Source organism: Arachis hypogaea, chromosome 9 (assembly GCF_003086295.3).
Source record: "Arachis hypogaea cultivar Tifrunner chromosome 9, arahy.Tifrunner.gnm2.J5K5, whole genome shotgun sequence".
In the NCBI taxonomy this organism is placed as follows: Eukaryota; Viridiplantae; Streptophyta; class Magnoliopsida; order Fabales; family Fabaceae; genus Arachis; species Arachis hypogaea.
In genome coordinates this window covers 18,400,613-18,423,949 of record NC_092044.1, presented here as the reverse complement: position 1 = coordinate 18,423,949, position 23,337 = coordinate 18,400,613, and the positions used below count along the sequence as shown (strand labels likewise).

The 23,337-nt window shown below is 31.3% G+C and overlaps 3 protein-coding genes and 1 long non-coding RNA gene across 4 annotated transcripts; 2 read left to right on the top strand and 2 right to left on the bottom strand.

Annotated features, from left to right (window-relative positions):
- Positions 1–3,998: 3,998 nt before the first annotated feature.
- LOC140175076 (uncharacterized) lies at positions 3,999–5,720 on the bottom strand. Its single transcript, XM_072201985.1, has 4 exons — positions 5,665–5,720; positions 4,629–4,833; positions 4,442–4,527; positions 3,999–4,152 (listed from the first exon to the last, which is right to left on the bottom strand). Exons 1-4 carry the CDS (start codon positions 5,718–5,720, stop codon positions 3,999–4,001), a joined length of 501 nt encoding a protein of 166 aa, XP_072058086.1.
- Positions 5,721–7,186: 1,466 nt separating this feature from the next.
- LOC112710579 (uncharacterized) lies at positions 7,187–10,321 on the top strand. Its single transcript, XR_003156906.3, has 3 exons — positions 7,187–8,573; positions 9,104–9,404; positions 9,712–10,321. It is a non-coding gene; the product is annotated as an uncharacterized lncRNA (long non-coding RNA).
- A 2,027-nt stretch (positions 10,322–12,348) lies between these two features.
- On the top strand, positions 12,349–13,809 carry LOC112710578 (transcription factor MYB2). The gene is made up of 3 exons (XM_025762855.3): positions 12,349–12,679; positions 12,875–13,004; positions 13,133–13,809. Exons 1-3 carry the CDS (start codon positions 12,514–12,516, stop codon positions 13,635–13,637), a joined length of 801 nt encoding a protein of 266 aa, XP_025618640.1. The 5' UTR covers positions 12,349–12,513; the 3' UTR covers positions 13,638–13,809.
- Positions 13,810–21,294: 7,485 nt separating this feature from the next.
- Positions 21,295–22,859, bottom strand: LOC112710577 (transcription factor MYB78). The gene is made up of 3 exons (XM_025762854.3): positions 22,516–22,859; positions 22,100–22,229; positions 21,295–22,011 (listed from the first exon to the last, which is right to left on the bottom strand). Exons 1-3 carry the CDS (start codon positions 22,709–22,711, stop codon positions 21,510–21,512), a joined length of 828 nt encoding a protein of 275 aa, XP_025618639.1. The 5' UTR covers positions 22,712–22,859; the 3' UTR covers positions 21,295–21,509.
- Between the last annotated feature and the right edge of the window lie 478 nt (positions 22,860–23,337).

Below are 23,337 nucleotides of genomic sequence, written 5' to 3'. Positions count from 1 at the left end.
AAACCATCAGAGTTCAGCCAGCTAAGCATGGTGGACAAACCAGGTGAAGATAAATTTTCAGAAAATAAAACAATTGTTGAAATTATTAAAAAATTCATACAAGACAAAAAATATTATGTGATTTATAATGGCCCCATGAAAGGAGTATATGATGTCTGGGAAAAAGCAGCACCATTCACATATCAATCAAAGATAGTTCATAAAGGAGGATTTTCAACACTAGAAAAGGCAAAAGAATCCTTCAGGGAATATGAAGCTCTTCATCCAGAACAAACCCTAAAAAGAGCAGATAAAGCTCCGATTCAAGCCCAGAGAATAGGAATAATGAGAAACATTCCTACAAGAGCTGAAATCAAGGAAAAGAAAAGGGTCTGTAGATCAAATCTCAGAGAAACCCTTAATATAGTCCTAAATTGGACTGAAGAAAAAAGGGCAAGTTTGGGATACTATCCTATTGCCAAAGAACAGCTAACAAAGCTAGTTATTTTTCCAGAGGCTTCCCCATCTGACACTTATCAATTTTTTTAGTATGGATTAATTGATACAATTTTAATTTTTAATGATCTAAAAATTATTAGTGAGTTTTCTGCAGGATTCGTTGATACAGTAAAGAGATTTAAAAATATGATTGACAATGTAAATCCAAGGGATATATCCCTAAAATTTACAAATAGTCAACCTATTTTTAATGAAGAAGAAGAATGCTTAGTTCCAGCACACCAAGTAATATTCATGTCCGTCTTCCCAGAAAACTTTCAACCAATTGATCAAATTCAAGATTTAACAATCTACAGTCATGAAGGAAGACTAGCCAGCACATTAGCAAGGGTTTTTGAAAGAACTCAAAAAATAACAAGGGAATCTCACACAAGAATTAATTATAAAAGCAGAAATACTTTGCTTGTGTCCAGTAAAAGAAATGAAATTGAAGAAAGAGAGATGAGACTTTTGGTGGAATTTGAATCTGCATTCTATAATCTATCCAAACTCTTAGAAAAGCTCCCTGAAGGGATAAAAAGGAATCTCTGCTATTCGATAAAAGACAGAAAAGACCACAAGTGCCAGCTATGTGTCTCGAAAATATCTGAAGGAAGCAATAATGAAATGGAATCTACTCACATGATAAAAGAAGAGGACAGTGCATCCACCCACATGATAAAAGAAGAGGACAGTGCATCTGAAGCATCCCTCAACATTATTGCATAATAACGTAAGCGCTTAGGTCATAGAGCACCAACAATGTAGCTAGTGCAAGATAATAAACAATGACGTAAGCAATGACGTCATAAGAAGGGTAAGGATGTAAATTGTCCATCAGACCCAACCATTATAAATAGATTGCTTAGGCAATTGTAGAAGCATCAGAAAACAGAAAGCAGAAGGCTAAGAGTACTCATGCTAGGAGAGCAAGGAGGAAGCTGCCGAGGCGATTCTGTAGTCTGACAAAAGAATTCCCTTAGGAAAAAATAGTTTTAAACTCCCCTCTGGAGTTAATATCTACAATCTCCCCTCTGGAGATAAAAACACCTTATGTAAAATATACTAAATAAAGGAAGTTTTTCTCCAGAAAGGTATGTCTTTGTCATAATCTCTTAGTTATGAATTATTTAGAAAGTTTAGAATTAACGGAAGAATCTGATTATTATAGATTAACTGCTTTATTAGATAATGAAAAACAGGCTGTTCTAAAAACAGAACTAAATCTCAAATCAAATGAAAATTTTAATAAACAAAGTCTTTTAAAAGATATTTTTAATAGAAAAAATATAATATTATAGAAAAATTCAACTTGAAGCCCCTGTAAAAATAAAATCTGCTAATGGAGAACTTGAAATAGCTTTGATAAATGATGAAGAATTAAGTAAACAGATTGAAAAAATTAAGGATCAACAAAAAAGATCTAAAATTGGATGGATTCATATTAGTACCATACAAGTTTTAATCAAATCTACATATATGAAAGGAATTAATTCACCAATAAGTCTAGCAATCTGTGACAAAAGAATTACTGATGACCCAATAGATCAAATAATTGGAATTGTTCATGGAAACTTGGCAAATGTAAATGTTAAATTTAATACCCATCTTGGATATGCCATACCTTTATCAACTGAAAATCTTGGAAGATCTATAAGTTTAGCTTATAAATTTCATAGAAAAAGTTTAATGGAACAAGATGATGAACCATTTTCAATTACATATGCAATAAATTATGCTTTAACAAATAGCCATCATAGTATAATATTTAAAAATAGAGAAAAAAATTATGTTGATGAATTATTTTAAAAAAATTGTAAAAACAGAAATACCAAAATATAAAGCTATTGAAAACCCAGTTCTATTATTAAAAGAACCATCAAAAAGATCGGTTTCATCAAATTTTCAAATAAGAGAATCTAAAATCAATAGTCCTTTAAGTTTATCTAAATTAAAAATTAAAGAAGAAAACTCTGAAATAAAAGAATTAACAAAAAAGGTTGAAAAATTAAATGAAACCCTAAATACTAAATTATGACGATAAACAAGGAAGAAATATATGTAACTTATCAAGATAAGAAACAAGAGCTCTTTGAAAGAGAAAATCGTTTGAATTATTTGCAGTTTTCTGAAATAAATCAAAGAGCATTTGAAGCTCTAAAAATAATCTATAACAAACTGAAAAAAGAAGTTGAAGAGTTAGAAAAACTAATAGAATCTCTGGAAAATAGTGATGAATCAATGATAGAGTTTGCAGAAATTCTAAAATAATGATAAACAAAAATATTTTAGAAATTATAATAAGATTACCTAATTTATGAGGCATAAAAAGATTAAAAAACCAGAAAATAAAATAAAAAGGAAAAGAGCGAAAAAATTAAAAAATAAAATAGAGGAGTATAAAAGAGAATTAAACAATCTTCAGATCAAAATTGATGACCTTATAATAAAAAGGATAGAAATAAGAATAAATATAAACAAATTAGAATTAAATCTAGGAAATTTATAAATGCCTGGAAAACCATATTACAATTTAAAAGAATTGAAACTGTTAGAAATAAGAGAAAGTGTAGAAATAAAAGAAGTTTCTGAGGATTTAAGAAATTTAGAAGAAATTTTGAAATTGAAAAAATTTGAGTTAGAAGAAATGTTGAAAATGATAAAATTTGGTATCAGAGCCAAGTTAACGATTAAAGGTAACACTTTCTCTTTAAGCAACACTTTTAGTGATACGCTTTTAAATCAATAACAACCACAAAATAGAAAACGTCTTTACATAAAATTAAAAAGGATAACTTTATCGTAGTAGCCACCTTAAAAGATATGATAATGATAGACACATCTTAGAGAATAAGTATATAATTTTTGCTTCCTATAAGTAGAGTACTAGAAAAGTTTACTTAGATACAATTTTTCTAATTGCCAAGTGGTTTTAGGTTAAGATGGATCTTTTTGAATTATTCTCTTGAACTTTTATTTTCATTTATTTTTTTGATTTAATTAATTATATAATTATTTAGTTTTTCTAATATTTTCCATAAGATTCATAAAGTTAAGAATTGATTTATGTTTACTAAAATACATAGTTATAAGTTAAAATATGAGGTAAGCATCAAAGTAGTCTCTGAAGTTACCCTCGAGTCTCAAAGTAATCCCTGAAGTTAAAAATTAGTCGTAATCGTTCCTAAAGTTGATCTCCGGTACTCATAGTGGTTCTTTCGGTAAATTTCGTCTAATTGGCGCAACTGAAAAGCTGACCTGGCGTCGTTGGTGACACGTTAGCAGCGCAACGGCTAGCTGACGTGGCGCAGTAAACATTTTGGACTCAATTTGGTCCCTAATTTTAGGTTAAAAACCCTAACCCTCAATTGACTCTCTTCTCCTTTCTTCTCCATCACACACGCTGTTCTCCTCTACTCTCCGTCACACCAGAGGTGAGTCTTCAGTGTCTTCTTCATCTTCGAAAACCACACGTTATGGCTAGCGCTAACAACGCAGTTGTGAGCTCCAATAACCCACGATCATTTGGAAGCATCATGAGGACACATTTGTATAATATATCTATGAATGTTACAATCTGAAAGTTTCACATTTTTCCACAAATTGCTTCTCTTCCCATATAACAGTGCAGATAGTACCCCAAGGGCAGCACCAGAATACTCAAATAGTATTGCTCTGAATCAGTAAGAAAGAGAATAACTATGTTAAGTTCATAAATAAAAAATTAAAAATCTGATTTCAAGCATCACTCAACATGCGCAATACTAATATAATGAAGAAATAACTATATAATGATGGCAGCTGACAACAATTGGTAATGACAAACTGTAAATCAGTAATCAGGGTTCTATGCGAATGAATTTCATTCAAGATGCTGCATGAGTAAAAAGACATAGTTAAAGACTAATAATATGGCACACTAATCTTACAAACTAAAATTTTCTACAAACATACTAAAACCAACCTAACTGGTCCACATGATCTCAATCCCTTTCCCCACAAGACAAAATACAGTGCTATTATAGCACCATTTATTATGGATGGCACAACCTGAAAAACAAATGGTACTAGTCAAGGACTGTTCATATCACTAAAACCTTTGGATATGAATGTATTGGTTTGTATATAGCACTCTGCCCTAAGATGAAAACAGTTAAATTTATCTGTGTATTAGAAAGTGGCCTGCCCTTCCAAGACTTTTGCAAAATCAAAAAGAAGATTGCTGCAGGAGCTATGCAGGCAAACAAGAAAAGAACAACCGAAGATCCACTTTGGGTTAAGTAGCGATATATGGAGTATATCGACCATATCCTCATGAAATTTGCAGCAACATGAATAATTTGCAATGGTGTTTGTCTACAAACGAAAGATTATCATCAGCACGCTAAGAACAAACCCAGTCACTAATCAGTATGGCATAGTAGAATGTCACGAGACTCAGAAATTCATGAGTACAATAAAGCTTTTTCCTACTGTACCACATCAATTACATAAATCAAACAATATCTTTGTATCTTACCAGAAACTATATCCACAAACACTGAAACACACCATCTAAATTCAAGCTCTTACTAATTTTGTCTACAAGTTAGAACCGTCCATTTTTAAATATTTTCCTACCAAACATCCAATATAATCTTCTTAATCTAGCATCCACTATCTTGTTCTCCCAAGACCAGACCACGCAAGACTTTCTTATATTATCATTATTAATTGATAAGTCACATAAAATTAGATAGTCATGTCTTTCCTACAGTAAATGATACACCAAATTTGTCCACAATCCACACTAATTCCTAATATTATCTTGTCTATTGTGTCAATGTGTCACAGTAATATACTAGCACTGAGCCAACTACAAACACAAATCAAAACTAATCTAGTACATATTAGACAGCATGGTAAGGTAGGAACAATCATCATAAAAAGTTTGAACCAGTGGCTACAACCGAGTTCTTAAAACAACTGAAACATTAAGATAATGACTACAATCAAATGCTAAAACATTGGCGCACTAAAAAACACCATAAAGCAGAAATCTCCTATTCTATGGTCACAGGATAAAACTCAATAATAATAAATATTGCCACAAATTAGAGATAACCATTTAATAATGTGCATATCCAAAAGCAAAATATTAGAGAAATGGAGAGAATTTTAGGTTTTTCTCTTGAGATACAATTTTACCTTAGAGGTTGAGGAGGAGAGCCTCGATCCGCCGGAAATTTGTTCGGGGATATCATCGTTTACAGAATCCAATAGACGCAGAGAAAGATGACGATCGAAGGGAGAAATGAAGAGTAAAGAGTGTGACGGAGAGTAGAGGAGAACAGCGTGTGTGATGGAGAAGAAAGAAGAAGAGAGTCAATTGGGGGTTAGGGTTTTTAACCTAAAATTAGGGACCAAATTGAGTCCAAAATGTTTACTGCGATACGTCAGCTAGCCGTTGTGCTACTAACGTGTCACCAACGACGCCATGTCAGCTTTCCGGTTGCGCCAGCTGGACGAAATTTACCGGAAGGACCACTATGAGTACCGGAGATCAATTTCAGGGACGATCTCGACAAATTTTTAAGTTTAGGGATTATTTTAAGCCTCGAGGGTAACTTCAAGGACCACTTTGATGCTTACTTCGTTAAAATATAGTCTATTGAGGAATTGATTGTTTGCTTCTGAGGTCTTAGCAATTTTTTTTAATCGATTGTTAGGTTTAAATTGAAATTAAGTTATTAAGCTGATTATTCTAATTAGAAAAGTCGTTGTACTTGAACTATCAAAATACTATTATAGTTAAGAGCAATTCTACTTTAATTATATTATATTGAAAAAAGTGTGGATGAATAGTTATTAAAGAGTTTAAGACTGTGGATGAAGTTGAATTTTGTCACCTGTTTTTTATTTATTGTTTCTTACGTTTATAGTTTGTTGATTTCGTGTTTTGTCTAGATAGTGTTAGGCTCAATTGAGCTTATACTTAATTAGTTTTCAAGAAAATGCTAACTTTTTCATTCAATTTCTTATTACTTGCGACCCAACGTATTTGCCCTAACTGAATTGTATTCGAGAACAAACTTGTTGAAGTTATAAGAGATAAAAACTAAGACTTCATACTTAACCCCCTTTGTTATGCCGTATTGATTTGATATGTTAATTTGTCGTGATTTAAATTTTTTGTTTAGGTTTTATATGCTCGAAATTTATTAGAGTCTAAAAATTTGACAGCTGTTTTAGAGTTTTCAAATTTTATAAATTGAATTCGTTCATATCGTCTCTATGATCGTCATAAAAATGTTAAAAAGATAATTAAATTTTTAAATATTTTAGTAAGTTTCAATCACATAAAATTAAGTTAAGAATAAAAAATCGTAGTAAAATAATGTACAAAATCAACACGATATTAATGGAGATTAACTTACAAACTAATACAAGTTGCTAATATAAATTTTGAGATTTAAATTAAATCAAATTTTAGAAGTCAAATTAAATATTAATTTTAAAAACTAAGTTGCAAAACTACTCTTGATTTCAATAATTCTTTCTAATTGTTTAACTAATTTATTTTCTCTTATCAATTAATTTAAGAATATAAATGAAAAAAAATACTTATTTGAGAACACAAAAAAGTACTAAAGTTTGAAACGGTTGATTAAAGAAAAGAAGTATATAAATACGTATATAAATACAAAAATTAAAAAATAAACTCCACTCTCACTTTATAACACGCACCCACTCCACTCTCACCCACACGTCAAAACTATCCCCTTCCCTCTCTCTCTCTGGCGCAGAGTAATTTTCCTTTCCTCTCCTTCTGGTGTGGTGCAATTCTCTTTATTGTTGTTTGATTCTGTATTTTACTCTCTGTATCAAGGTGAGTTCCAATTCTTTCTGTTTTTATTTTTATATTTTTAATTTTTGTATTTTAGGTCACATGTTTCATTTTAAATTTCTGCATTTTCTCTTCTATTCCTAGTATTTTGCTTCTTTATTTGAGATTTTTGTTTCAATGTAAAATGAGAATAAAAGGGTACAAGGTAACAAACAAAAACAAGATGAAAGCAAATATTTTTCTTCATTTGTAGGCTACAATTAGAACTATCAACTGATTTTTAATTTTTGTTCAATGACAATGATTAGTATATTGGTCTTATCAATAACAATATCTTATGAACACAAAAGTGCATGTTTGTGTGTCGTTTTTGGTTATGATGACAGTGAGATTTGAGAAAGGGATGCTAAACATTAGTAGAAGCTAAATGTTAATTTCTGTCTGATTATATCCGGATTTTTAAAGTTTGATTTGAAGTGTGTTTGATTATAACATGAGTTTGAATTTTGATTTACATTTCTCAAGTTTGATTATTACTTTGAACATGTTTGATTATAATCTACACTACAAGAAAAATGTTGAGTTACATTAAATTTATCGTCGGATTTAGTGTCGCAAAATGGTGTCGGAGATACCGGTAGTAATGGCATCGAATTCATAAGATTAAGTAATTACCGGAGGATTTTGGGTTCCGCGGTAAATCCGCGAGTAATATTTAGAAGGAAAAAAATAAATTGGCACGTCTTTTACTGTCGAAAAATCTAACAGTAAACTTAATTAGTGAAATGCTGCATTTTGGTGACGTTTAATAGTTTATTCTCAGAAAAATCTGACGGTAAATCTAACTGTAATTGGGCATAAATTCAAATCGTGAACCCTCTTCCTCCTCATTTGGGATTCACTCTCTCTCTCACTCAACTACCGTTTCCTCCCCTCTCCCCAATACCACCATCTGTCGCCGTAGACACCACCACCATCACAGCCCTCTCTCTGTTGCCGTCAGCCTACCCATCACCAACACCCCTCCCTTCTCCCTTCTTGGAACTGACGCACCGCACCATAGATCCACCGCCGCTGCCTAGCTTTGCCTCTCTCCCTCCTCACGTCTCTGCTCGACTTTGCTTCTTGCTTGCGTGTCGCGCCTCCCTCCGCCTTTGCTCCGTCTATGTGGGTAGTTGTCACTACTCGTCCGTACCTCCATGGTTGTGCTGTCTGCGTGCTGTTGTTCGTCGTCCACATTCTGGAGTCGATTTTTCCTCTGCAACAACAGGTAACCATTTAATTTTTTTTTAGTTATTCTAATATTTAATATGCTATATTAATTTTAAGTATTTGATTCATTTATGTTATTACTGTTAATTTTATTGTTGATTAATTTATGATGCTGATTAGAATATGATAGTGGTTGAAATATTGAATTGGTTTATGAATTTGTTTATGAATATGAATATGCAGTGGTTTTGCTGGTTAAGAATATGCTGAGGTTTTATTGATTATTGATTATTGAATGGGTTTTATATAAATTCATAATGTAAAGAAAAAATTGGCATTATTCTAATTATCCAATGAAATTTTTCTTATTTTAAAAATATGACATTTTAGTAAGGAATATTATTTTGAGTATATGTGTTATGTACATTATTGAGCTTATTGTTGATCGTTTTCTTATTGTTAACTCACAAATATTTTGAAATCATCTAGTGCTATTGAACTGAATTGCTGAATATTGTTGCTGGAGTTGTTTGAAATTGTCTGAATTATGCTGATTCACTGTGTTACGGCTGGTTTTGCTCTTTGCAGACATGACGACGGGTAGAGGTATTGCAGATCAGGCTGCTGATCGTGGTCATAGTCGTGGTCGTGGTAAAGGGACTCCAGTATCCCCGAGAATTCTGGATCCTCTCCTTCTACACTGACTACTCCAATGACGTCATATGTTGCGAGTTTAGCGGACCAGCCGTTCATCATAGTCCCTAACCCCAACTACGTCCTTCCGTCCATGGCGATACCGCCGCCTCCAACCATTCAGCGTCCCGTTGCCACGGTGACGCTGCCTCCAATGACAGAAGCCGTTAACCTGGAGTCCTCTCGCGGAAGTGAGGTAACTGATGCCCCTCAACCACTTCCCATCGTACGGTTAACGATTTGACTTGATGGCGAAACGAAACAAGTATCACTTTAAGTCATCTATATTTCCTGATTATTAAATTGCTGAAAAGTGTCTGATTATTGATTCCAGTTTAATGGATTTAAGGCTGTAGGTTTGAATGGCTGAAAATGTTTCATGTTTCCTGATTATTGAATTGATGAAAGTACCTAATTATTGATTCTAGTTTAGTGGATTTAGGGTTGTAAGTTTAAATGGCTAAAAGTGTTTCATGTTTCCTGATTATTGAATTATTGGTTAGGGTCGTTCTTCACCAACAACCTCCGCACCTTCACGTTAAATCCATCGTTCACTTCTACCACCATTCGAGCCATCAATCCCGAGAAAGGCGTGGATTTGAGGCTGCAGGTGCAGGAGCTCACCTGTAGCCTTCCCCAGCAGGTTCAGAAATTGAACAATTATCGCGAGAGGTATCAGGGGATCCTTACATGCGTGACGGACACGAATAACCATAGGCTGGAATGGAGGGAGCACCTGGAGTGACTTCAGCAGATGGAGGAGGCTCAGATGGAGGTGTATCAGGTTCAGATGCGCGTCGTTAGCATTATCCATGCTGGTGGCAGCACCGCTGCTGGTGACAGTGGTTCTACTGGTGGTACACAGACATCACGGCCTTCTGTGCCGCCTCATCAGGGCTTTGAAAACGAGGACGACGACGAAGACTACCTGAATCTTTAGTTATTAGTTTTTCGTTTTATTATTTCATTATATTTATTTGATGTAGTTGATTTTTAATTTATTTGAATATTTTATTATTTATTTTAAATAATAGATTTTTATTATTTGTAAACTGACTATTAATCGTGTGAAAAATAATTTAAATAAAAAATTAAAATTGACAATTTATTTAACAATTTCTTTTAAGAAAAATTGGCATTACCGTCAAATTCACCAAGGGAATAATTCGACGGTAATAGTGCGGGAAGCAAAATATTGTGGAGCCAATAATCTGCCGGTAACCAAATGATTTTTTGAACAAGTAATTCGTTGCAGAATCCAAAGGTAATTACCGTTGGACAAAATAATTCTGACAATAAACATTTACTGACAAGGTTTATACCGTCTGATTTCTTCCAACGGTAAATCTAACAGTACTCAATATTTTTCTTATAGTGCTAATTATAACATGAGGTTGAAATTTGATTTGTATTTTCGATTTTGATTATTACTTTGGACATGTTTGATTATAACCAGATTTCATAAAATGATTTGGAGCTAGTTTGATTATCTGACTATAGCATCAAACTAAAAAAAAAATTATATAATTAAAATTTTAAAAATTAGATGTCTAAAATTTGGTATTTGTTCACTCACAAAAATTCCTTCAAACAAACTTAGGTATATGGCAAATTAAAAATAACAGTAGCAATTTAAAAAAACATATATCATCACAAAGCACACAATAAACTTAAAAATTCACTAATAATTCTCCCTTATTACCCCATAGGGGCAGAATTCATTTTTAACCTTATGCCTCCATATATTCGTGTATCTATGAAGAATGAACAATCTAACAACTCTACATATACATAACAGATTATAAACTTGTTAGAAGTGATGCATCTTAGATGCCACTTGCAAATTCTTATACCTTTTTTTATACCAGAACAAATTGTTATTTGAATCGCACTGGTGCAAAGTTAGTAGACTTTACAGTTAACAAGTTAAAAAGTGTTTGGTTACTAACAATAGTGAATAACTCGGACAGAACAAATATTAAAACAACAAATCATGAATAATAAGTTTATGAAGAGAGGCTAAAATCAAATCAGAATCATAAATTAACAATATATGAATTAAGTAAAATGCAAATCTCATAATTAAAAGTTGTAGATTCTATTGAATTTTGAATTTGAATTTTGGATTTTACTTCAATAAGCAATAACTTTCCTAATCTGACTAATAAAATAGAATCAAAACCCTAACGCTAAGTAAGAGGAGAGTGAAACGCTGCACGAAGAAAAGGAGAAATTGAGGAGTGAGGAGCAGTGGCTCCAACATGTTGAGAAGAGTAAACGGCGATGAGGAGAATGAAGAGACTCAACAGCGCTGAGAAGAGGAGAGCGAAGCGCTGCGTAGAGAAGAGAAAAAATTGAGGAGTGAAGAGCAGTGGCTCCAGTGCGAACGGTAATGAGGAGAATGAAGAGACTCAATAGCACTAAGAAGAGGAGAGTGAAGCACTGCACAGAGAAGATAAGAAATTAAGGAGTGAAGAATAGTGGCGCGCGATCGAAGAACTGGGTTGGGTGGGTTATGGTTCTCTGATTTGGCCATCATGTATTCTTAGGTAGTTTCTGCATCAATGTATCTATATACTTGTATTTTACTGTATTTGTATACGATGGATGAACAATATGAATAATGAACTCTAAAATTGGCCTAACAAAGTAGAAGAATACTCCACTCTCAAATTATTCTCTAAACTCTAATATTAGGATAACCATCCACACACCTAATGAATTGAACATCCACCCATTATTAACTGTGCATAAATAAACGGAATCAAAAGGAATAATCATCCAATTAAAAACAATAAACATAATTAATCATATGCATACTTATTAAATTAAACATCCGACATAACAATTGTTTACATTGTTTAGTACTATTATTGTCTATCTATACTTTTTCTTAATATATATATATATATATATATATATATATATATATATATATATCATTCTAAATTTCTAATGTATCATGCGTCTAATAATAGTCCCGTATGTACTTAATCAGAATATCAAGCTAAGTGGAATCATGTGTGCTCTCTCCGTGCAACCAGTCACTGGCCCCGTTTCCCCTTTTAGTTCTATGCACTTGCAGCGTGTTTAATCTTATCCACGCCTCTATATGTAAAAGCGCGCGCACATACGCATACATGACCCCAATAAGTGAAACTAACAACAAAGCACAAATCCCACTATTCCATTCATTCATAGCCGTACTATCTACTCTTAGTATATATATTAGATCATATTGCTCTGTCTACCTCACCCAAAATCCCAACTTGGTTTAGAGATAAGGTCTCTATTATACTATACATATGGATGTTAATGTTATTAAGAAAAGTGAAGGGTCACAGGTGCAACAACTTGCAAACGAGATGGGACTAAGAAAAGGTCCATGGACGGTTGACGAGGACGCCATTCTCACCAATTACATCTCCACACACGGTGAGGGTCACTGGAATTCCGTCGCACGTTCTGCAGGCATGTCAAATTCATTCATACTCTAATTATGACTTTGCTAAACAAATTTCGTATCTCCTCCTGCATGGATAATTCGTACTAGCATATCATCACCGTTACTTTTAATAGTTAGCATATATCTTATTCTTAACAGATGGCATGTTCTATCACATAGTTTGTTCAATTACGATCTATCGAAATTAATTATATCATCAGGATTGAAGAGAAGCGGTAAAAGCTGCAGATTAAGGTGGCTAAACTACTTGCGCCCCGACGTGCGCCGTGGAAATATCACACTCCAAGAACAGATATTGATTCTTGACCTCCACTTCCGGTGGGGCAATAGGTAAAGATTTTGTTCTCATTCTTGTCATAATAAAAATGAGTAGACGAGCGTAAAGTGATAAAGTAACAGAATCGGAGGAAGAATAAAAACTTTTACTAAAGTAATAAGCAATATAATGTTCCGTATAGGTGGTCAAAGATTGCTCAGCACCTGCCAGGAAGAACGGACAACGAAATCAAGAACTACTGGCGGACGAGGGTGATAAAGCAGGCGAAGCAGTTAAAGTGCGATGTTAACAGCAAGCAGTTTAGAGACGCCTTGCGTTACGTGTGGATGCCGCGATTGCTCGAGAGGCTCCACCCTGCACCACAAAAACTCACTAACCAAACCGAACCTGAAACCCAAACCGGAGTTCTTGTTTCTAACCGAAACGGTTCAGATTCCGGACCTTTACTGTGCGCGAAACAGAGCAACTGCCTATCGGACTCGTCGTCGGGACAGAATGTGAGTGTGGGAAATCAATGGTCAAGTTTCAATAATCAGTTGTTGTTTGAACAGGGGACAAATGAAAATGGACATGGTTGTGGTGGTGGTGGTGAGTCACTAGAGTGTTTGTGGAATGATGAGAATGTGTGGTTCTTGCAACAACAACTTTGCGATGATCTTGAAGTGAAATTCAATTCTCTTGCGTGAAGCATAATGTGAAGACTTTGATGTACAAAGTAGGAGTGTAGGTAATAGGTGGATTGTGGCCATTAGGGGATGAATTCTCCTACCATCGATAGCTACAAACACATGGAAAGTGTACCTATTATTGTTAGTCTCTTTCGTTTCAATAATGGAATGTCAATCTATTTTGTAAAAACTCAGTAGTCTTTTTTTTTTTTTTTTCTCTTTCACTCAAATGAGTCTATTATATATGCATAGATTACCATAAAAGAAATTTTAGAGGCGATTAAAATTTATTACTTTTAATTATTACTTAATTATTAATTCTATTTTTTAATTTAGTTTATTTAATTTAATAATCTAACAACATATTTTATCTCATATTTTTAGATATTAATAGCTAGCTAACTGATGAACAAAAATAATATTGTTTGTTTTCATTTTAAGAGTTAAGTTAAAAAATTAAGACATATTATTATATAAAAGATATTAGAACCAATACTTTTTATCAAATATTAACTAACACTTTAGACTAACACTTTATTTTTATAGTATTAAAATTTATGGCTTTAGTTTAAAATTTAAAATTTATTTTTTAATATCTAAAATTAACCAAGTAGATCAACAATAATGAATTTATTTGTCATATAAATTGTTTTTATTATATTATACCAAATTCTTTAAGAAATTTATACTTATTATATAAAGAATTGGATGAGCTGTAAAAACTATTTAGTCTTTTTCAATAATTACTTTTCTTTCGTTCACAAATTAGCTGATTCCACTAAATATTAAACATTAAACAATAAAAGTTAAAATTTATATTAATACCTAAAAATTAAAAAATTCCAACAAACATGTTTCCTTAACCAGTGGGAACTAACTCTTTTGGTGCATGTTAGTTTTCACTAATCAAAGTCTTGGATTTAAAATTGTGATAAAATAGATTCTAGTGGAAATAAAGATTTAACATCGTTTCTATATAATATGGATGTTTCCAAGCGGAAGATAATTGCATCTCGTGGAGAATATAATTCACAACCAAAAAAAGAAAAGAAAAGAAAAAATGAAAGAAGTTTCCTTTGTTTGCTAGTACTTTGGAGATGAGAGAGGATGGGGCACTCAATTGAGTTTACTTCTACGCTTGATAAAGCACTTTTAATTGGTCTCTGCTTTTGAACTTAGAAAAAAGAGAGTTTGTGGAGAGGAAGCAAGCAATGTGTTACATGGGGAATACGTTAAGCCGGGCCCTCCCATTCCCAAAACAAATTAAAGTGTTTTAAGTTCCTATCTCTCAGGTTGACTCTAATCACTCTATGAGTCTCTGCCTTTATTCTTTCATTAGTTTAATTTAATTTGTTTTCATGCTTCTAATTAGTTAACTGGTTCTAATAATGGAGGAGAGCATGTGAAACATTATGTAGAAGATTAACTTGACATGTTGCACATGTAACACGGTATGCACTCTGTAGTGATAGTGGCTTCCACTTTCAAGTGATTTCACATGTACGTTTTTTACAGTTATTTATTTATTGCATTGGTTAGTGGTGTAAAGTTTATTTAGTTAGTTTTTAAATATTTTTTAAAATAGATAAATCATAATTTATTGATATAAAATTATAGATTATATTCTTATTATTTGAGCCAGCTCGTAAGCTCGAGCCAGCTTATGAGTTTTCGGTGAGGCGTATTTAAACTTAAGAAATAGGTTCAATTGTTAATGAACTAAGCCGTGAACTAAACTCAATTTTTGTGAGATGAGCTTAAGCTTGTTCGGCTCACTTCTAGTCCTACATATTGGCTAGTTAAATAACTTGATATCATTTAAGATCAGTTTGGATAAATTTATAAGTAATTTTTTTATTTTTAATTTGTAAAAAGTTAGAGCATTAATATTTGATATAATTTTTTAAAATTAATTTGTAATTTTCTAAAAAATTATTAAAAGGAGAGGTGTTTAAATACAAATCAATTCAAATTAAACCGTTTATCAAATCCAATTCAAATCAAAAACTGATTAAACTGCACTAATTTAAATTTAATTAGATTCTATTTTTGCAAATCGTATGGATCAGATCGAATTTTGAATCTATTTCACAAGCCCAATCCAATCTAATCCAAATTGCATAATATACTATAGTATTTATAATTTTATTTATAATTTGTTCAATTTGTTATATATTTTTATATTATTTATATATTATTATTATTTAATAAATATTTTATGTTAAAAAAATTTATTTATTTATTTTAACTAACCTATAATTTTATTTCTATTGAATGTTATTATTGATTTTTTAAGATATTATTAAAACTTATTATGTTATTGTTGGTTATTTAAAATTTGGTCTTGAGACTTGTGACACATATTTAATTTTTTAATTTACAACTTCGCTAATTCAATCCAATCCAAACTTCTTGAAATTAGATCGGAATTATCCAATCTAAATCGCAACGCAAACACCTCTAATTTAAAGTATTTATGGAGAAGTTAAAAAAAAATAATTTCGCCTATAATAAAATTTTTGTATCACTTTCATTTTAAAATAAGTATTTTTATAATTAAAAAAATAAATATAAAATAACTTATTTATAAATTACTTTTAATATAAATTCATTAGAAGGTTGATTTTCTTTGATTTTTTTTTTGCCATACGCTGATTGGCCTGTTATAACTCGGTTACCATCCGAAAAAATTCTGATGATATTGAAGGAAGTTGATCAGTCATATGCAAAACAAGGAAATTTTGGAGTTTAAAAAGGAAAAATAATTTTTATTTTTTAGACTCCACAGTGGGCGCCAATTATTCTTACGTGGATTGGTTAGGGTACAGCTCGTCCTTTCGGCAGTCAACTCAGAGTTTCCTATCACAACTCTGAGCTTTTTGTTTAGAAAGACCTTGGTGCAAAGAGAACAAAAGAAGAAGTACATGCAAAAGGCACTCCAACGTTCAAGTCAGTTTTTATATGTAAAAGTAGTGATCATATCTTTGATAAAGTATCTTACCTTCTTTATATGTGAGACGAGATATTAACAATTATGCTTTAAAAATTATATGTATTAAAAAAATAATATTATATCTGGACATTATGATATACATTTTGGTGTGCGAAACCAAATTATAATGTTTGAGCAAGTTATAACATATAAACCCAAATTATAACGTACGGAGTTGATTTATAACATTTTGATTAAGTTATAACAATCATATTAATTTTCATATAAAATTGAAAATGTTAAAAAATGGATAAATAAAAAACATTAAAAAACAAAATTAAATATTATAAAATTTAGAAAAATTACAAATATCAAAAATAAAAAATATATTCTACCCTTAAATATATTAGCAGTGTCCCACTTTTTTGTCCGAAGATATTTGTATCAAATTTAGAAAATAGATCTTCTCAAATAATATTGAAAAGAATTGAAGAAATAAAATATAATTTCTAATTTTTTATTATTTTTTTCATAATTTTTTTAATTTCATTTATAAAATTAATAATAAAAAATCACACTTTATTTTTTTAATTATTAAAAAAAATTTGAGAAAATTTATTCCTATTTAAGAAAATGAGCACCAAAGTACCAATAAAGTCCAAAACATTTTCCTTCATTCCCAGGTAAGCCAAAAGGGTGATCTATTCAACATTTCAACTATTATGCCCGCGTATTGGACATATTGATCAAGGACAAAAATACTAGAAAGCATCCGTTTCACGTGAGTTATTTATATCTATCATCTTCAATAAAAAAAGTTTTTATTTAAATAAATTCTTCCATACAATTATTTTTATATAAAATTAATAATTAAAAATTATTAAATAATTTAGTTAAATATATTATATTATTTAATAATTTTTAATTCATAATTTTATATAAATACAATTATATATGAATTTTTTATTTTATTTATTTATTTATTTTGGAACATGTCCAAGCACAGTATAGAGAAAGCTAAATTCATTCATTTTTTAAATTACAGACGAAATTTAAAACAAGAGTATTCATTATTTATAATAAAAAGAAATAAATTATTATTATTATTATACAGTAACACAATAATTTATTGGGGTATTTATTGGTTACAAATATTTTATTAAAAATAATATGTATTATTAATTATACAAACACAAGAAATTATCTAGTTAGAGTTCTTAAGGTATTTAAAATGTGACATGCAATATTTATAACTTATAGTTTTTGTATTAGAATAATTTAGTTTATTATAGGCGCGCGCCCGCACATATATATATATACACACTACAAGCAACTACTCGTAATATTTAATAAGAAAATCTTTTAGGAAGCAATTCAGGAATATTCCTGTCCTTTTTTTGGAAGTTTGAAATGTCATGTATGAATAATTTTTGGGTTAATTATTTGTTTTTTAGTGAGTTAGTAATTGACAATGTTATTCTTGTAAAACCCTTTGAAAAATGCGAAAAGGGACAGTTAAAATACAATGGCCGAAACGTTAATGAGAGCTATAAAGATTATAACTATTTTTTTATTTTTTCTACCATTATTATTACAACATGTGTCATCTCATGGTTCTTATTTATTGATGTTCAATAATAAAAAAATAATTTTATACATTTAATTTTTTTTAACAAAATTTAATTAAATTAGTCTAATATTATAAAAATTAAATATAATTTTTATATTAACAATTTTTATTTTTTCTAAAGTTTTAATAATTTTTATTATTTATTTATTTTTAAGATCTTTTGTCTTTTTTTTCACTGGATAAAAATTACAAAAATAAAAATATAAATATAAATAATTAATAAATAAAAATTACTAAAATTTTTAAAAAAATAAAAATTATCAACATAAAAATTATAAATAAAAAAATAATTAAAGGTATATTTATTTTTTTATAAAGATTTTATTGTTCTTCTTAAATATTATAAAAATATTTAATCATTTTTAATAATTTTGATATTAAAGATTTTTTTAACAATCCTTTAAAATAACCTTTTTTTTATTATTATATATCAAACTCTACTTAAACATACTTATCCACCATATCAGAAACAATATTCTTTAATTATATTTTTTATATATATTTATTTTTTTTAGTTTATCTAAACGGTATCCCCCAACTCGCTAGGTTAAAGACTAATCCGTCGTGGATCTGAGTTTCATTTAAGAGTCTGTTGCTGGCCAATGAATTACTGCATGCAGAAGATGGGTTCAAACTCCCGACACTTGCATTCTAAATAAATTATGAGCCCACCTCAATTAACTCCAAAAAGAAAATTCTAAATACCTAGCCCAAATTGAATCATTTCAAAACAAAAAAACAGCTTAAGGTCCCATGGCCCATCCTTCTAAGCCTGCTATATAGAAAGAGCCATTACGTTACACTAGCTTGAATATTGACGCCATCTCAAATCAAGGGGTAAGTATATTGTTTTGGTCTTTTAACGCCTATGATTGGAATCAAATTGTGTCCAATATTTTAAAACAGTATTAAAATCTTTTTTTTTTAATAATTTTTTTTAAATGACAAAAATAACTCTTTTCCACCAGTTCACTGCTCTTCTTCTTCTATTAACAAAATTCAAGTTACAAATTCTTCTTTTTCCATTAACAAAATTTAAAATTATAAATCTTTAAATATAATTAACAAAATTCAAGATTATAATAAACAAAAATAAAAATAAAAATTAAGAAATTAAAAATTATGATAAATAACATCAAATTCTCAAATCCAACAATAACAACAACAATAACATATTCAGATTTAAAAACAAAAATAAAAAATAAAAAAAATAACAGCATCCAAAAGCAATCCAGAAACAAAAACAAAAACAAAAATTATTTTTTAAATTCAACAACAACAACAATAGATTTAGGATTTTAAAAAAATGAAAAAAGTAACAGCAATCTAGAAACAAGAACATAACAAAAACAAGAACAATGATTAGAAAAGGTGGTTGCAGTAGCAGCAGCAACGAAAGGAGGGGAGCAGCTCGGCGACGACCTTCTTCAGCCTCGACGAAAACCTTTGCAGGATTTATAATGAATTTGAAAATTAGGGATTGTGATGAATTTAAAAATTAGAGATTGTGATGAATAAGAACAAGAATTAGAAACTTGAATCTTAACTTACCTGTGATGGCAATGACGGTGGAGTTGCGTGGTAGTGGTGCCAGTGAATTTGGATAGTGGAAAGTAGGGAGGAAAGGGGAAGGGAGGCGCGGCGGTGATGTTAGAAATGCGAGGAACACGACCACCACCACCACCTCCCCAATGACGAGGAGGAAGAAGAGGCGAGGGCAAGAGCCAGGTGCGGTGAGGCAAGGCGAGGTGCGGCGAAGCGAGGTTGAGGTGTAGGGCGTCGGCGACCACGACGGCGAGACTTTCTTCTCTCCTTCTCTTTCTCTCTCTGAGTCTCTGCTCTGAGTTTCTGCTTATCTCTTCTCTAAATATGAGTGAGAAGAAGTGAATAACGAAGAAGAGCCTTGCTTTTCTCTCTCTCTTGTAATATACCAAAGGGTACGATTTTAATACTAAATAAAACGTTGGGGATGATTTTAAATCCAAAATAACATTGGGACGAATTTGATTCCAATTCTAAATATTAGGGACTAAAACAATACTTACCCCCTCAAATTAATAACAACTGCACACCCAATCATTCGATAAGACCCTTACTATTCACCTCATCGCATCGATTATCACATTATCTCCGTGTCTTTTAATCTTACCCATTTAAATATTTTACAATATATCTTAATGGATGAAAGGACTGACGTATTGAACTAGCAGTACAGGAGCCAGCCTCACCAGAAACGCTTCCAATCTTTTATATATAATTGTAAACAAACGTTATTCGAGGTAAATAAAAATTTGAACCATCAAAATAAGTGATAAACTCGAGATAATACTCAATTTGGTTCTTCAATTTGTACGTAATCTTAATTTAGTCTTTAAAATTTCAATGATTTCTATTTAGTCTCCAAAATTTGCAGATGTGACTCATTTTAGTCTTTGAAATAATTTTTTATGCACAAACGTTAATAGAATACTGACATAGATAGCTAGATACTTTGTTAAACTCTGTAAAATATAAAATGTCATTTTTATTTTGGCACTCAAATAATTCAAAAAAAAAATATGTTGTTATTGAAACTCTTTTTTTTTTCTAAAACAATTGATCCAGTATCGTTTTTGAGTTGTTTGAATATTAAAATCAAAACGATATTATTTTATAAATTTCAGCATGACATTTGGTTCATTAGTTGTCTATGTCAGTATTTTATTAATATTTTTGTGCAAAAAATTATCCCAATGATTAATATAAATTACGTTTATAAAGTTTAAAAACTAAAAAAATTAAAAAATAATTAAAATTTTAGGAACTAAATTGAGACTTCTATATAAATTTAGAATTTAAATTGAGTATTAACTCTGAAAAACTCAATCGGTGGGATATCATTATATTTAATATGCTACATAACCTGTGTAAATGAAATATTAACGGAAGAAATTAAAAATGAAATGAAATATTTCAAATTAAATAAATGTAACGATTACAACATGATACATGAACAATCTTTGGAAACAAATTATCATGTTGATATACGTAGATCGAGGATTACGACCTAAAAAACCAAAAATAATAATCCTAAGAAACTAAATAAACATGCAATTAAATTTTATTAACAATAATGTCAAGTGGATGGAGACTCACAAACAATTTATTTTTTGTTATATGAAATTGATAATAAATAATTATTAAATAATTTAATATATTTAATTAAATTATTAATTTCATAAGAAAAACAACAAATTTCCACCGTAATGTCACGTAAACTCTAATACACTTGCAATCAAACATGTTAGTGCGGTGCCTAGCGTAAAAGAAATTATCGATATGGTCAGAGTCAAAGATGATCGTCATCAGCAAGTTGCTGCTGCAAGAACCATATGTTTTCATCAGTCCAAAAATCAGCACCCGCGAAACCATTTTCCGGTTCAAATGGCGTGGATGATGACGTGGCTCCCTTTTCCGCACGCTCTGAAGAACCCCCACCACTTCCACTACCCATTAAACTGTAATAAGACACACAAGAATCAGAGACTGAAGAAGAGGCTTGGAACTGTTCACATCCTGAGAATGAAGAGCAAGATTTAGACGAAGCCATCGAAACTGAAGTGACAGGATTAACTATCTCGCGAGCTTGGGAGACGCACATGGTGGATCTTCCTTGTGCTTGAATCTGCTCCATAAGGCGCGGCATCCATACGTAGCGCAACGCGTCTCTGAACTGTTTGCTGTTGACGTCGCATTTTAGTTGCTTCGCCTGCTTCACCACTCTCGTTCTCCAGTAGTTCTTGATCTCGTTGTCTGTTCTTCCAGGCAATTGTTCGGCTATTTTCGACCACCTGTTGATAAACACAATCATAACGGTTTGTTCATTCACATAGTAATCACATATCAATCAAATAAATTAGTTATATAATAATTAAGTACCTATTTCCCCATCGCGAATGGAGGTCAAGAATCAAGAGTTGTTCTTCGAGGGTGATGTTCCCACGTCTAACATTCGGACGCAAGTAATTTAACCATCTTAATCTGCAGCTTTTCCCGCTTCGTTTTAGACCTGCAATTCATTAATAAACACACTATTAATTAATTATATCAATCATATCCTTGTTTAAGACATGCATGGTGTGTATGATTCAGAACCCAAAAATGGTAAATGCACACCAAAAATTAGCTATGGTATTTATGTATAAATACATATGTTGTTTAACTTATTTCAATGTACATGTGGCTTATTTGGTCATTGATTTTTTATGTATACTTAACAAAACTGTTGTGAATCACCGAAAGATTTTTAGTATAAGCTTTTTATGAATAATGGTAAATATATGAATAATGCTTGCCTGCAGAGCGTGCAACAGAGTTCCAGTGTCCTTCACCATAGGTGGTGATATGGTTCAACAGAGCAGAATCCTCTTCCTCTGTCCATGGACCTTTTCTAATTTCCATGTCTTCCTCGCTCCCATTTGCTACTGAAGAGCCACAATCCGATAAACTTCTCATGATCATGTGAACACTGCTTGTGTACTCCATCTCCATAAAACCACGCACTATATATCTTCTGTATTGCTTCAGAGAAAGAAACAAAGAAAGAAAGAAAAATATCTTAGCTTAGGATTTGTTGAGCACATGGGAGATATAAATGGTGATATATATATATATAGGGATGTGTAAGCTCTTAGGAGGCACTGGATTTAGGAGAATGTGCACTTCCAAGATAGAGTATTTGTCAAAACCAAGTTGGGGGGCTGCGAATTGAAAATCTTTTAATTGACTCAATGGGTCTAGAGTATTATTTTTCTCGTAGGTTTTGGCTGAGTCTTTGACCTTGCATTTGGGGCTGACCCGTTGACTTCTTATGACACGCTTCTAAACAAAAGTGAGCAATATAATAATAAGAAGATTTGTTTTTCCTTAATGTTGTCAAACTCGATCACACAGTGGGTTTTGCTGCAACACTCGGTCAACGTCCTAATTTTATCGATATCACGACATGGTTCAATGTAACCTAATTGTGTTTATAGTTCCGCCCCTACCTACTTTCTTATTCCTTGTAACCGTTTATAGTAACAGTTTGTGTTAATTGCAATGACAACTAATTTATATATTCCTAGGTAAAAATTCACGTGTAGGATTGTCTTTATATGAGATTGATAACTAAAAAT

What these genes read in the sequence shown, in the direction of transcription:
- LOC112710578 (XM_025762855.3), top strand. Translation starts at nt 12,514, where the DNA reads ATGGATGTTAATGTTATTAAGAAAAGTGAAGGGTCACAGGTGCAACAA. An exon ending in TTCCGTCGCACGTTCTGCAG is followed by an intron (nt 12,680 to 12,874) that starts GCATGTCAAATT and finishes TTATATCATCAG; the next exon opens with GATTGAAGAGAAGCGGTAAA. An exon ending in CACTTCCGGTGGGGCAATAG is followed by an intron (nt 13,005 to 13,132) that starts GTAAAGATTTTG and finishes TGTTCCGTATAG; the next exon opens with GTGGTCAAAGATTGCTCAGC.
- LOC112710577 (XM_025762854.3), bottom strand. Translation starts at nt 22,711, where the DNA reads ATGGAGATGGAGTACACAAGCAGTGTTCACATGATCATGAGAAGTTTA. An exon ending in CTCTGTTGCACGCTCTGCAG is followed by an intron (nt 22,230 to 22,515) that starts GCAAGCATTATT and finishes AATGAATTGCAG; the next exon opens with GTCTAAAACGAAGCGGGAAA. An exon ending in CATTCGCGATGGGGAAATAG is followed by an intron (nt 22,012 to 22,099) that starts GTACTTAATTAT and finishes GTTTATCAACAG; the next exon opens with GTGGTCGAAAATAGCCGAAC.
- LOC140175076 (XM_072201985.1), bottom strand. Translation starts at nt 5,720, where the DNA reads ATGATATCCCCGAACAAATTTCCGGCGGATCGAGGCTCTCCTCCTCAA. An exon ending in TCTCCTCCTCAACCTCTAAG is followed by an intron (nt 4,834 to 5,664) that starts GTAAAATTGTAT and finishes TTTCGTTTGTAG; the next exon opens with ACAAACACCATTGCAAATTA. An exon ending in AGATCATGTGGACCAGTTAG is followed by an intron (nt 4,153 to 4,441) that starts GTTGGTTTTAGT and finishes TTACTGATTCAG; the next exon opens with AGCAATACTATTTGAGTATT.